The sequence below is a fragment of the Beta vulgaris genome, chromosome 6 (assembly GCF_026745355.1).
Source record: "Beta vulgaris subsp. vulgaris cultivar EL10 chromosome 6, EL10.2, whole genome shotgun sequence".
Classification (NCBI taxonomy): domain Eukaryota; kingdom Viridiplantae; phylum Streptophyta; class Magnoliopsida; order Caryophyllales; family Amaranthaceae; genus Beta; species Beta vulgaris.
Window position 1 is genome coordinate 56,565,829 of NC_079207.1, and position 14,073 is coordinate 56,579,901.

Below are 14,073 nucleotides of genomic sequence, written 5' to 3' on the forward strand. Positions count from 1 at the left end.
AAGCCACCGTCAGTCCAGAGGTGAAAGGCTTTCCTCTATAATTATGCTATTAGTCTATTGGTATTTTGTTTCCAAATTAAATGAACAAGTAAATTAATCATATTTGCACACCAACCTTCCTTGGTTTGCCTAATGAAACTCAAACAACAAGTGTACTTACTACCTATTTGAAATAACTGCAAAATGAACATCTTACAAATTAAGGCAGCATACTTCGAATAGCACAATTATACTATTTTGGGGTGCCGCGCGCGTAGGCGCGCGGTGCAACAACTAGTAATGTAAAAAGTAGAAATAATGTACAGGAAAGTACAATAATGTAAAAAGAAGTACAATAAGATAAAAAGCATAACAATAATATCAAAAGTTGTATTCAGTTGTCATTTCATATAATAAGTAAAGCTTAAAATTTACAAAAGTACATTTTTAAACTTTTTTTTTTTAATTGAACTTAAACATACAAATGTTAACTTTTACATAAACTTCTACATAAATATAAACTAAAATTTAAGCTTAAACATAAACTAAATTAGAACGTAAACTTAAATTAAACTAAGCATAAACTAAACTCAAACATGAACTAAAATTTAAACTTAAACGTAAACTTAAACATAAACTTAAACTCAAACATGAACTACATTTAAACATAAAATTAACTTAAACTTAAAATATTGCATTATTCGTCAACCATGTTGTTAGTGTCTCAATCATACCCTCCTCATATGGTGTTCAATTTTCCTTTGCATACAATGCTTGCAGCAAATCCATGTTCTTATGATAGTCTTGCACTTTCATCATCCTGGTTTGCAGCGCTATTTCTTGTTCCTTTGCAGCAACCTTCCTTGTTTGAACCTCCAACCTTTTGTCTTCTCTTTCAACATCTGCACTCCTACCCTCTGAAAGGATCCGGACTCTTTCATTAAATGAATTGAAACACTCAATTGTCTGACCAGACACCCCTTTGAGCTTAGACTTCGCTTTCTTAACACCATAATGGCGTGGGTCCACATCACCTTCTTCACCACTGGTAGGGTTCTCAGGCATTAAGTTGCTTCCATCAACTCTCGGCCTTTTACCACTATTTCTGCTTTCAGGTGAATCCACATTTTCTTGTGGATTTTTGGGGCGACCACGTGGAGTTTCCATTGATTTTATGACTATGGACCTCCATTTAAGAAACTTCCTCAACATTTTCCAAGCATCTCCGAGGATGAACCTACCATGTTTCCTATTATGCAATAAATGAGCTTCTTTCAGAACATCATTATCGTTTTGACCACTCTTCTTTCTTGCAAGAGCTTCATCATAATATGCAGCACACCTTAAAACCCGTGGAGCAAGTCCACTCCAACGACCTTTCACCATATCTGCATTTCTTGGAGCAATTTCTATTGGGTTTTGCTATTCTTCCTGCCTCGAAAGCTTCCCAAACTTTTCCCCAAAAGACGCATTTCTTTTCGCTCGTCCCAATCACCTTATCAAGAGAAGTGTTCATAAATGCGGAGATAAGATTTTTATCTTCAATATGATCCCATACCCTCTTACTACCAGAACTTGCTTCTGCGATAGGTGAGTTGTGTGATTGAGTGGGTTATGGTTGTGGTGGTTGCTGAGATTGATTAGTTGATAATAATTGCGAAAATGATTGAGATGACTGAACAATGTCATCATAACCATCAGAATCATCACCTTCTTGGTATTGATCAACACCATCACCATCATCACCTTCTTGGTATTGACCACCATCATCATCAACATCATTGTTTGGAGATGAATCTTCTTAGTATTGAGAAAATCCATGATTAATATCAAGTTGACGATATGAAAGGTTGACATTTTCAGATGGAGATTCATGGTAGAGGTCATCATATTGAGGAGAATAATATTGAGAATTTTCACCCCTTTGATTGGTACTTATTTGAGAGGGTTGGCGATAATTTGACTGATTTTGAGAGGGTTGAAGACAATTTGACTGATTTTGAGAGCTATTTAAGCGATTTTGTTGCCTAGGCATATGGTTTTTTGAGCAGTTTTGGGGTTGATTTCTTATATACTTCCTCCGTTTCACAATAAGTGAAACACCTTCATTATTTGAAATAATCACAATAAGTGAAACCAAGCTCCAAATGGTAAAAGAAGTTCAATCTTATTACAAATATACCACCAACAAGTAAGAGGGGACCACAACTTCAATACTTCTTTACTCTTCTTTATTGTGGTCCCAACTTTCTCTCTAAATTCCTTGGTAATTAACTCCCCACTTTCTCTATGTGTCACTTATTGTGAAACAGAGGAAGTAATTAGGATGATTAGGATATATAATTATAGAATTTGAAAATAAAAGAGCAGTGGAAAGAGTTAATGAAATAAATTAGAACAAGTAGAAGAAATTAGTGAAGATGGAGAAATTTAAGTGTGTCAAAAATATAGCAAAATGGGTCTCTATTTATAGAACTCGAAAAAATAGAACCATTGGCAAACTTTTTTTTTGATTTATATTTTTTATAATATGACAGTTGCAAAATTTACAACGGTTATATTTTGATGGCCAATAGCAACACAACACGTGGAAAGGCGTGACAAATGTCACACTGCAACCGACGCTAACACGTGTGTCAACGATGAATCTTTTTGGTTTTTCGCCCAGCAAAATGCTGCGTTTTGGCTGGAGCTTCTCTCACAACTTCAGCCAAAATGCAGCATTTTACTGGGCGGAAAACCAAATTTTTTTTAACAAAGTCAGATCAGGTAGTGGGTCCCACTCCCACGCCTGATCATCCTTTCACTTTCCCATACACATTTTTTTCTCCAATCACTCCATGATCTTTAACTTAATCATTGTTAAGGAGTTTTTTTTAAGATCAAGTACTTGATTTTTTTTTTTAATTATCATTAAGGAACAGGTCATGCTTATATATATATTTTTTGATCCATATGAGCCACGAAGGCAGTGCAAAATATAGATCATGCTTATATTTGGTTTGAGTTAAATCATCATTTAGGATCTGAATCGGGTTTGAGTTTGAATCTTATAACTCGACCATTACTACCTTTTAAATGAGTGGACGCCGCACGTGGCTCGTGTTCCCAATTTCACTCTCACCAAACACCAATGAACGCCGGCCTCCGAGATACTAATTCGAGCAGAAAATCCTCACAAAATATATCCCCAAGAAAAGATTCTGATATTCCTCAGCACCAACTCTCCCCTGTAAAGTGTAAATCCATCTTCCATCCTCCACTCTCTAGGGTTTATCAGAACCCCACTAAAAATGTCAACTTTTCTGTGCCCTCTCGGACCTAAACCCATATTTCACCCATACCCATCTCGAACTCGGACCCTTCAAAGGCCCCTCTTTCACCGAACCAATTTTCCCCGCCAAAACGGTCTTCTTGTGGTGCCTAAATTTGGGTTCTTGAACTCGGGTCAATTACCCGACCCAGAAATATTTGAGGGTACTCTTAAGGAGCTGTTTGGAAGAGCTGAAGGAATTCTCTACACCATTGCTGATGCTGCTGTTTCTACCTCTGATGTTGTTGATGCTTCTACCACTGCTACCAAACAGAACAACGGTGATTGGCTCTCTGGGATTACTGCTACCATGGAAACTGTTCTTAAGGTTTGAATTTTCCCTATTTTTTAAATTTTTGTTTTCTGGGTATGATTTGTTGAAATGATATGAAATTGGTTTTGTTGGATGTTGAAACAGGTGTTGAAAGATGGGTTGTCGACGGTACACGCGCCGTATGCTTATGGATTTGCTATCATATTGCTCACTGTATTGGTTAAGGCCGCCACATTTCCTTTGTCCAAAAAACAGGTGATTTATCTATTTGAAGTTTTGATCATTTGCTTAAGCTGAGTTATCATGTTCAATGAATTTGGAGTGATGAGATTTTTTGTTGTTCATCTTGTGGATGAAAGTACTATATGTTTAAGTTATTTTGGAGGCCTTTAAAGTGTTTAGGAGGTTGTACTGACTTTTAGTTCAGAAGTTGTTTCGAAATGTTCGATAGTTTGTAGCAGATTTGGGGATGTTAATTCTGTTTGTAAATTGTAAATTGCGTGGGTTAAAATGTCCATGGTTAATTTTTCCAAATTAGGATATAAAGTAGAATTGGCAATTGCGGTTGTTCATACCATATATTAGAAACTATGTGTAAATAATTGCATAGTTTTAAGAAGTTGGACAAATAAGGTTAGGTTTGGGTTTATCTTGTATTTGCGTTGTGTCGTGTTTGATTGAGTATCTCTGTGTTCGTGCTGTGTCAGTTTACGTCATGTTGTCATGTCCTCTCACATCTCCTATCTCTTATTTGAGGGGAATATTTCTATATAACTCTCCGTCATGGGAAAATTTGAAGTTGCATACTTAACATATTGTAACTTCAATTTTCATAACAATGAATACCATGAGAAAAGATGTATAAAATGGGAAAGAAAATGTCGTAGTATTATACACATATGAGTCTTTTAGATTGCAAACAATCATAAGAGGTAATAGAAAATGAGAAATTGATACAGAAACAGAATAAGAATTAAGGTCACTGATGCTGTACTCTTTTCACTTGTAAGCTTACTCTATCTGAGCTTATTTTCCCTAGATTTTAGTTTGTAAATAAAACTTACTAAGACTTTTTAGTCTTTATCTATACTTGTTAGACATGTAATGTACTCTTTTAAGGTAAAATGACAAAGCAAAAATCTAGTTAGCTAGAGATGGACATAGTGGAGATTAACGTTTCTGGAAGCAACGAAAGGGGATATAAAATTGTAATCCTTGGTAGGGGGGTACTTAGGAATGAACATAAGGGAAACAAATGATATCAAATCAAATAAGTGTATGAGTCTCCCTTGAGCTACACACCATTATAATATTTAGGTGGTTCTTTCTGAAGGCTCAAACATGTTCTACTAGAGCATGAGACATCTGTTACAGAACAGAACTTAGCGCTTCTTAATTGTCTAAGGGTTTAAATGCTGGTGTCATTGGTAGTTAAAATGACAAAGATTGTGGTTGGCTGGCAAGAAACTTCTGATATTATAGTTGTGGTATAAATCTTCTTATGGTCCGGTGGATATTATGACCTCTGTGTGATTTGAACTCATTGAGGGCAAAATTGACATTTGACACGGATTAAAGACTAGTATTATATTACTTTTTGACTTTCGTTCAGTGATCAGTCTATAGGCCTTCATTTGGTTGTTACTATGTCTGGCCTTATTTGGTAAATAAGGATTGAGCATTTTATTAGATGTTTTGACCCATTTTTAAGATTGACCAGTTAATTTCTTTAATGTTGGTGTGTGTTAATTGAGGATTGGAAGAGCAGCTTACAGCAGAAACTCTAATATTGAAAAAGTAAAGGGGAGGGAAAGGATTTTGGTCAGAGAGGATGAGACTTGTTTAGGTGCATTGACAAATATGTCCAAAAGTGATCAATATTAACTTCGCTTATCAAATAAGTGCACACCTTGTACACAATCAAGTACTAGTCAACTATCAACCAAACACTTTTGTACAAATAGCTAATACAATAAGATATCGCCTATGAGTTAAATAATCAGCCATAAGCTATCCACTTATTGTTAAGACCTATTTGCTAAGAGAAATATTGGATGTTGTAAGTTGAATTTTTTTGTCTTTCTTCTAATCTTGAACCTATTTCTTGTTTTTTAGATGAGGCAACATTGTTGCATAAATCTGCCACTTCACTTTGTTTATGGAAAAGTGATAGGGATTTGATCATTTGACTGGATAGCATACTGTTTTTGTAGGTCGAGTCTGCCATGGCTATGCGTTCTTTGCAACCTCAGATAAAGGCTATCCAGAAGCGATATGCTGGAGATCAGGTAACATTTTGTTTTATCTTCAATCTCTTGTATCTTTCCTCAATTTGTGAGGTGTAATAGTTGTAGATGCTCGTGTTGTCTCTCCTTTGGGGCACTTGGTTTGGAGCCTTGGTTATGTGGTAGTCTTTGTGAGCGTATCAGATGGTTATAGGTCTTTCTTCAGTGACTAAAGTCTTGCCTTTTCCGGTCCAAAGTCACTAATCTTTTTAGATTTTGTCCTTTACCTTCCTTTTAAATGGAATTAACATCTACCCTTTCATATAAATGGTCACATGTGACTCTTGGGTCAAACCTTATCAACATTAGCTAGTATTCTCCATCGTAAACATAATAAGATAATCTTATGAATATACTTATCAAGACAAATATGGAAATGTTATTCTATCACATAATAACTAAATGTGATTTTTGACAATTTTCTTACAAACAAAAAGGACTAAGTTTATGGCTGAGGTTATCGATCTTTGACTGCCAAAGTATCTAATAACTGAAGTACTACACAATAGGCTTCCAGTCTTTTGGGATGATATTAGTTGTTTGAACTCAATGCTACCTTCCCAAACCCTCTTTTTGAGTTGGAAGCAGGTGTATAATCATGTGCCAGAGAAGATAGCCATTCGTTGAGATTTTGAAGCTAATTCTGTTTAATATATGCAGGAAAGAATGCAACTTGAGACAGCACGGCTGTATAAACTTGCTGGCATAAATCCACTAGCAGGTGATTTGGAGTTTTCAGTTTCTTGCGCGATGTATTACTTGCTCCTTACTCTACTGTGTCTAGCTGCATTATAAATTTTGTATGCCAGTTAATTTTTTTTTTCTGTCTTGTGTTTCCTTCTTTTCTAGGTTGTCTGCCGACGTTGGCAACAATACCTGTGTGGATAGGTCTCTACAGAGCGCTTTCAAATGTTGCTAATGAGGTATTGTAGCATTAATCCTGGTTGATTGTTCTTGGATTTAATTGTAATGTAAAAGTGTAAAATGTTGCAATAATCCTGCTTTAATGTTGCACTGGACCTTACATATTTCAATATTCTCATGAACTTTTAAGGGACTTCTGACGGAGGGTTTTTTCTGGATACCCTCACTTGCTGGTCCTACTACTATTGCTTCCCGGCAAAATGGAAGTGGTATCTCTTGGCTTTTCCCTTTCATTGTAAGTGCTTACTGATTCTTCTAGTGGTCAATTGCAGTTCCTGTGGTGGTGTACGATGCCTATTGTACTGGGAACAATATATCTATGAACTGCATTGAATCATTTTAGATCATTGCAGGCAAATTCCAACCATATTGTCTTAAAGGATATTACTATTTGTTGGCATGTAGCAATAAGATTACTTCTGGAAGTCGTGGATTACTTTCACTGAGTTGTTTCCTCGTAACACCATACGCTGACTCTTACTATTTTAATAGGATGGTCATCCACCTCTTGGGTGGTCGGATACAGCTGCATATCTTGTTCTGCCAGTGTTATTGGTTGTTTCACAGTACATATCAGTCCAGATTATGCAGTCATCTCAGGTTGGTCAAGTTTATTGAAAAGTTGTATTTTCACTCGCATTATCTTTTTCTTCAATGCAATTTTTTCAATGCTGCTATACCAATTTGCTAAGTCAATTTGTGGCTTCTTTATCTTCGGTTGTTAGTTATGTTCAAAGTTGTATTTGTAATTATATCTTATAGAAGTATATGACATAACAAGTTCAAATCTATTTTTACTATTACATGGTGCTTTGAATAAGTCTTATGTATAGTGGCTTTATTCCTCAAGCTTCGTTCTTTTCACCTGTATTCCCCTTATCGAAATTGATAAGAACTTTTTTGAACGTATCTGAAATTACCAAACCTTTGTTTTCTTGTAACATGAACTAGGGCCCTTTTATGAACTTATATATCTTGAAACTTATTTTTATGGTGTATGCATATCAAAAATGGAGAATAAGAAGGAATATATAATATGCTATTTGCCCTCACGCAGGAATAGTTACTTCTCTATATTGAACACAACTGGTAGTAATAATATATATTCTAATAATTACTTATGTCTTATTTGGATGATTAACATTTCATTTTACATCCAGCCAAATGATCCAAACCTAAAGGGTTCACAGGCATTGACAAAGCTCCTTCCTTTGATGATTGGTTATTTTGCACTTTCAGTGCCTTCTGGTCTAAGCCTTTATTGGTTAGTTTCTCTTCTGTTTTGTTGTTAAATTTTAAGCCTTTGTTATGTTGCCTTACTCCTGCAGTTATGGGTGGTTTATCTTTCAGGTTTACTAATAATATCTTAAGCACACTTCAGCAAGTGTATCTTCAGAAGGGAGGTGCAAATAATCCGTTAGGGAAATTGAGTGATGATTTTTTCAAAGAAGAGGAAACACCACTTCCAAAATCTGTCGTCGAAACAAAATCTAGCATTGAAACAAAATCTATTGTTGAAACAAAATCTGTCGAAACAGAGGAAAAATTGCCTTCCCCAGGTCTACGACCAGGAGAAAGGTGATCATGAGTTCTACTCCATACTTTCTCCGTGATGTGGGAGTTCGTTTTGTTGTCTTTAACTTTATTCTTAACAGGTTCAAGCAGCTAAAAGAAGAAGAAGCTAAAAGAAAGCGCCAGATGGAAGAGGAGAAGATGAAAAGTGAAGTAGCTGCAGCAAATAAGAATGCTGTTCAGCTGGTTGAAAGTGGAACAGATCAGCATGCTACTGCTAGTGTTGACGCCTCTACTGATGGAACTGCTACAAATGGGCGTATTGATGGTTGTTCTAAGGAACATCAAGATGCCACAGAAGTAACAAGTGAAAATGGTAGGCCAATCAATGGTACCGCTGATGGAACTGCTGGGGAAGATTCGGAGGATATAAACCAGGTACTTCACTTTATCTGTCTTGATTTGGGTATCAGGCATTCACAACAGCTTAGTTTTGCTATCAACAGTCAAAAATGATTATTTATGTTTCTGTGGCTGGTTTAAATTGTTTCCTTTTCACTTGGTGGAAAAACAGAAATTTATGATAAGTGTTTTTTTAAATATCCCTATTTCCAATTTTAAGAGAATTTAACACTGAAACTCATGTTATCATCAAAATTCAAATGTCCACTTTGGTTACTAGTTCTTTTTAGTCACATGAGAATTATTGTTGCATAAATAAGGGTTGTTTATATTGTATCTGGTGGCTTGGAAATAGAACAAGATTGGCTCATTATGCAATGTCTTAATTCTTTCAGGAAGTTGTTGAAGTCCACACTAGGTTACCTTCCGTGGATCGAAGTTCTGAAGCGGAGACATCTTAAATATTAATCAGAGAGCAATAGAAGCTGGTGCATCATATGAGCGAAAGCCCTAGAAAGACGGCGAGTCTTTTGTTACCAACTAAGTTATATATACTTGGAGCATGTTAAAGCTCACATACGCTCGCTCAGGATTGATATCATGCATTCTCTCTCCTCTCCTAGATGCAGTTTAGGCAAACGACAAGGTATCCAGAAGTCTCTAAGCTTTCGGATCGTTGCACAAATTGCCGGAACAAACAGTTTTGATGGGTTTATGATCTTTGTGAATTGAGAATGTATTGATTGTAGTCTTAGCAAGGAGAAAGTTACTCTTGAATGAGATTCAGGGGTAAGATTTTATAATCCTCTTCCCAAAGTTTATCCAACTCTCTCGGCCTTGTTACGAGTTTCAGATAGTTCTTAGGGGGTTATGTATCATATCTTACACAAAATTGTAAATGAGTTGAAATATTTTTAATGTTATAAAGAATGTGAGGTGAACCAGTCATGTACTCATGTGCTCATTTGTCATACATTTATAAAGTAGTTTACGTTTGTTACATTCTTGACGTGTACGTATTACTTGTACTTTGATTCCAGGTTGTAACATCATAACATGTTTTGTTTTGACCATGTTGTATACAGGAGTTACCAGGAACTGTCATGGCCCATGGGTGACAGAAATTAGGGCTGGCAATGGGTCGGGTTGGGTCAAGATCAGGTTGGGTTGGTGGGTTGGCGGGTTGAGAATCCCTTGACCCAACCTGACCTGTTAACTTAAACGGGTTGAAATTTACAACCCAACCCAACCTTATGATAAACGGGTCAACCTTCAGGTCGACTCATTTAATTTTTTTTCGTGTTTTTTCTAGAAAAAAAAATAAAAACAACATAATTTATTTGCAAATAACAGTAGGCAGCAAATTAAAATTAATTCATTATATAACCATATGATAATATTGTTCAAAATCAACATAACTTTTGTTCAAAATCAACACAAATGTTCAAAATTAACATCATTACAACTTCGTAAGTAGTTATTTAACCTTAAGTGTAATGATTAAGTAAGAGCAGTAGAGTACTCCAAATTCTTTTAGGGGTTTTTTAGCTTGTTTTTTCATAAATGGGTTAGGTGGGTCAAAATCAGGTTGGAATTCTCAACCTGACCCAACCCATTTAATTAAACGGGTTGGGTCAGGTCGACCCATTTAATTAAACGGGTTCAAAATTTTGACCCAACCCATTATTAATGGGTTGGGTTCGGGTCGGGTTGGCGGGTTGGGTAATATTTTGCCAGCTCTAACAGAAATTGATTTATTTTCCTCCCCTCACTTTTTTTTTCTTTTTCAGTCCGTTTTTTGTGCAGCACCAGAAGGAACAAAACGGTGTGGTCATGCTTCATTTTCCTTCCTCACTCCTCCCTCTAACTCCTTCATCTTCTTTCGCTCCCTCATATTCCATTTTCACCCTATATTTTCGTTTGTCTTCCATTCTCACTGATGAAGAACCAACGACTACTTCCCCATTTCTATCAACCAACCTCCATTAAACTCACTTCTGCATTTCTCTCTCTTCATCTTCTATGCTCCATTTTTAGGAGATTTATTTGACCCGATTTCAACTTTTGTTAATGATGATGGAGATGATAATGATGAATGAGAGAGAAATGCAATGAAGGAACAAATTGCGATTTTTCTAATTTACAACAAGCTTCTTCTTTTATCCTTCTTAATAATAGGATCATGAAAGAAGCGAATTTAGCTTTTACTTATTGGAAACAAAGAATGAAAGATATGTGGCTTATTTGTTGTGCTGATGCCTCAGCTAGAATTTGCTATGGTAAAGTAAGAATAAGGAAATCTGAAACCACATTCACTCTCTTCAAGAATGAAGGCAATTGGATTGCGATAATCAAGATATGGTCTCTCTAATGGTTAACTCTCTTCAAAAAGGTTATAATGAGGACGTAAATAGGGTGGAATCTCACGATATTATGAACTTACTTCATGAACTAGAGTTACCTTCTCTTTCTGACCAGCAAAGAAACCACCTTCTTTGCATTCCTTGTGCGTCTGAAATCAAGAAGCATATGTTCTCTACGAAAGCTAATAGCTCTCCAGGTCCAGATTGGATTACTACGAAATTCTTTAAAACACATTGGGATACAGTGGAGGGATCCATAATTTCTTTAGGAATCGTCAGCTTTTAAAGTCTTGGAATCAGTCTATTTTGGTTATGATTCTAAAGAAATCTGTTCCCCAAAATGTTACTCAATTACGTCCTATTGGTTTGTGTAATACAATTTACAAATGCATTTCTAAGTGCATTCTCAAGAGACTTAGAAGTTTCCTTCCAAGTATCATTAGTGATTACCAGCATGCCTTTGTTTCGAGTAGGCAAATGACAGATAATATATTGCTGAGTCATGAGTTGAGTAATAAGATTTCTTCAAGGAAACAAGACTCTCAAGCTTTGGTGGCACTTAAAATGGATCTGACTAAAGCATATGATAGAATCAGCTGGAATTTTCTTTTCTATGTTCTTAAAGCTTATGGTTTTCTGGAGATTTGGATTAGATTGGTGAAACAATGCATTACAACAGTTTATTACAAAGTTCTGTTTAATGGAGTTCTTTCAGATAGCTTCTTTCCTAGCAGAGGTCTTCGTCAAGGTGATTCGCTTTTACCTTACTTATATACTATTAGAATGAATGTCTTCTCTAGAACGTTGTCCTTAGGATAAGATATTGGTTCTTTTGAAGGGGTTAAGGTCTCTAGAAGAAGTCCTTCTATCTCACATTTGTTTTTTGCGGATGATGTGATGCTTTTATTCCAAGCTACTAATGGTGCTGCTATGAATATGAAGCTCTTGATCTCCAGATTTTGCCATGTTTCTAGCCAAATGGTCAGCTGTGAAAAATCACCCATTAAAATTTCTCCTAATGTTAGTTCCTTGCTCAGACAAGATATTAAGGATTGTTTAAATTACTTAGAAGTGATGATTTTTTCTCCTCATTTTGGTGCTCCAATTGACTTGAAAGGTTCGTTCTAAGAAACAACATTTTACTTTCCTTGATAAAATTACAGCAAAGATTGGTCAATGGAATACCTATAGGCTGTCTCAAGCTACGAAATTGGTTTTCATCAATACCATCCTAGTAGCAATGATGTCTCATATTATTTCCTACTATGAACTATCAAAGTCCATCTGGTCTTCTACTAATGCACTTATCACAAGGTTTTGATGGGATGGCTCTTCTTTCAAGGGTATTCATTGGGTCAAAAGTTCCATCATTCATCTCTCAAAGGGGATGGGGGGCTTGAAATTAGGACTAGAACTTTGATTAATAAATCTTTCCTAATGAAAAAGGTTTGGTCAATCTTCTCTCAACCCCACAATCTTCTTAGTAAAGTGCTTAATGCTATGAGTCCTTCTCCTTTGTTTCCGAAGGCAAGGGGGCATACTTTTAGGTCTCACTCTTGGGGGCTAAAAGTATTACCCATGCGAAATTATTACTTAATAAAGGATGCAATTGGAAGGTTGGTAATGGTCACAATAATTGTATGTTTAATCCATGGGTTCACAATGTTATTCCAGAGGCTAACTCTTCAATCACTTTACATCAAGCTCAATCTGCTATGGTTAGTCAATTTATTGCTATGGATCCTTGTCCTAAATGCAACACTCCTATGGTACTACAATTTTGTTGTTTTAAAGTTGCTCAGAATATTTTATGCACGGTGCTTCCCCAACATGATGAAAAAGATGTTGTGGTGTAGAATAATCATAAATCTAGTTCGTTTACTACTAAAAGTTGCTATGCTTTTATCTCTTCCTGTCAACCGAACCAAGATGCTAATCAACATCATATTTCTCCCCTTTATAAGTTAATCTGGCATCTCAATCTCCAGCTTAAATGGAAGTTATTCTTATTGAAAGTCAGTTACAATGCTCTTCCGCTTGATTTAATCTAGCTACAAAAGGGATTGTGTCTAGTTTTTCATATCCTTTATGTATATATATACATACATATATATATACATACATACATATATATATACATACATACATATATATATACATACATATATATATACATACATATATATATATACATATATATATATACATATACATATATATATATACATATACATATATATATATACACACACACACACACATATATTATTTTACTTGAATATTTAGAAAAAAAAAAATTATATATCATTGAAAATTTCAGAAAATGGCATTGCGAATATAATAATATTATGGAAATGCGTGAATATTGTTGATCTAATCATGACCTACTTCCTTCGTTTCTTAATAAGTGCAACATAGAGAAAGTGGGGAAATACCAAGAAATGTAGAGAGAGAAAGTTGGGACCACAATAAAGTAGAGTAATTAAAGTGATGAAACAAAAAAGTTGTGGTCCCCTCTTGCTTTTTGGTGGCATATTTGTAATAGTATTGAACTTTTTTTACCATTTTGAGCTTGGTTGCATTTATTATAACTATTCCAAATAAGGGAAATGTTGCACTTATTAAGAAACGGAGGTTGTATTAAGTTATTAGCGTTTTAAATTTATTTTAGTTTTTTCCGTCTTTTGTTTGGAGCTTCTCTTCTGAGTTATCAAAAATTTATTAGATCGTAGTATTGTTTAGTTATAAGCCCATAATCGAATATGCGCAACCTGTATGATATATGGCACGAAATATTTTTTTTCTTGACTGTGGCTGTGGGAACTGGATATGGTAACATCTTTTTGAGGGAAAAAAGGAGGAATACAGTTTGTCAAATATAGGCATCTTTTAAATTTAGCAAAGTAAAAAATACAAACACTATTTTATAATTTAGAAAGAGAATGGGGCAAAATTGGCATTTCAAAAAAGGACACCATTGCTCCCCCTTCCCTTATATAATAGAGATAAAAAGAAGTAAAA

The 14,073-nt window shown here is 35.3% G+C and overlaps 1 protein-coding gene and 1 pseudogene across 1 annotated transcript; one reads left to right on the forward strand and one right to left on the reverse strand.

Moving 5' to 3' along the window:
- Positions 1-772: 772 nt before the first annotated feature.
- On the reverse strand, positions 773-2,014 carry LOC104897317 (uncharacterized; annotated as a pseudogene).
- Positions 2,015-3,097: 1,083 nt separating this feature from the next.
- LOC104897230 (ALBINO3-like protein 1, chloroplastic) lies at positions 3,098-9,691 on the forward strand. Its single transcript, XM_010684064.4, has 11 exons — positions 3,098-3,620; positions 3,711-3,821; positions 5,780-5,854; positions 6,512-6,572; positions 6,701-6,774; positions 6,906-7,010; positions 7,268-7,375; positions 7,936-8,039; positions 8,126-8,353; positions 8,431-8,725; positions 9,085-9,691. Exons 1-11 carry the CDS (start codon positions 3,273-3,275, stop codon positions 9,148-9,150), a joined length of 1,575 nt encoding a protein of 524 aa, XP_010682366.2. The 5' UTR covers positions 3,098-3,272; the 3' UTR covers positions 9,151-9,691.
- Positions 9,692-14,073: the final 4,382 nt, after the last annotated feature.

Excerpts from the sequence above, each read along its gene's own strand:
- LOC104897230 (XM_010684064.4), top strand. The coding sequence starts at position 3,273 with ATGTCAACTTTTCTGTGCCCTCTCGGACCTAAACCCATATTTCACCCA. Across the intron at positions 6,775-6,905 it reads TTTCAAATGTTGCTAATGAG|GGACTTCTGACGGAGGGTTT; the intron begins GTATTGTAGCAT and ends TGAACTTTTAAG. Across the intron at positions 7,376-7,935 it reads AGATTATGCAGTCATCTCAG|CCAAATGATCCAAACCTAAA; the intron begins GTTGGTCAAGTT and ends TTTTACATCCAG.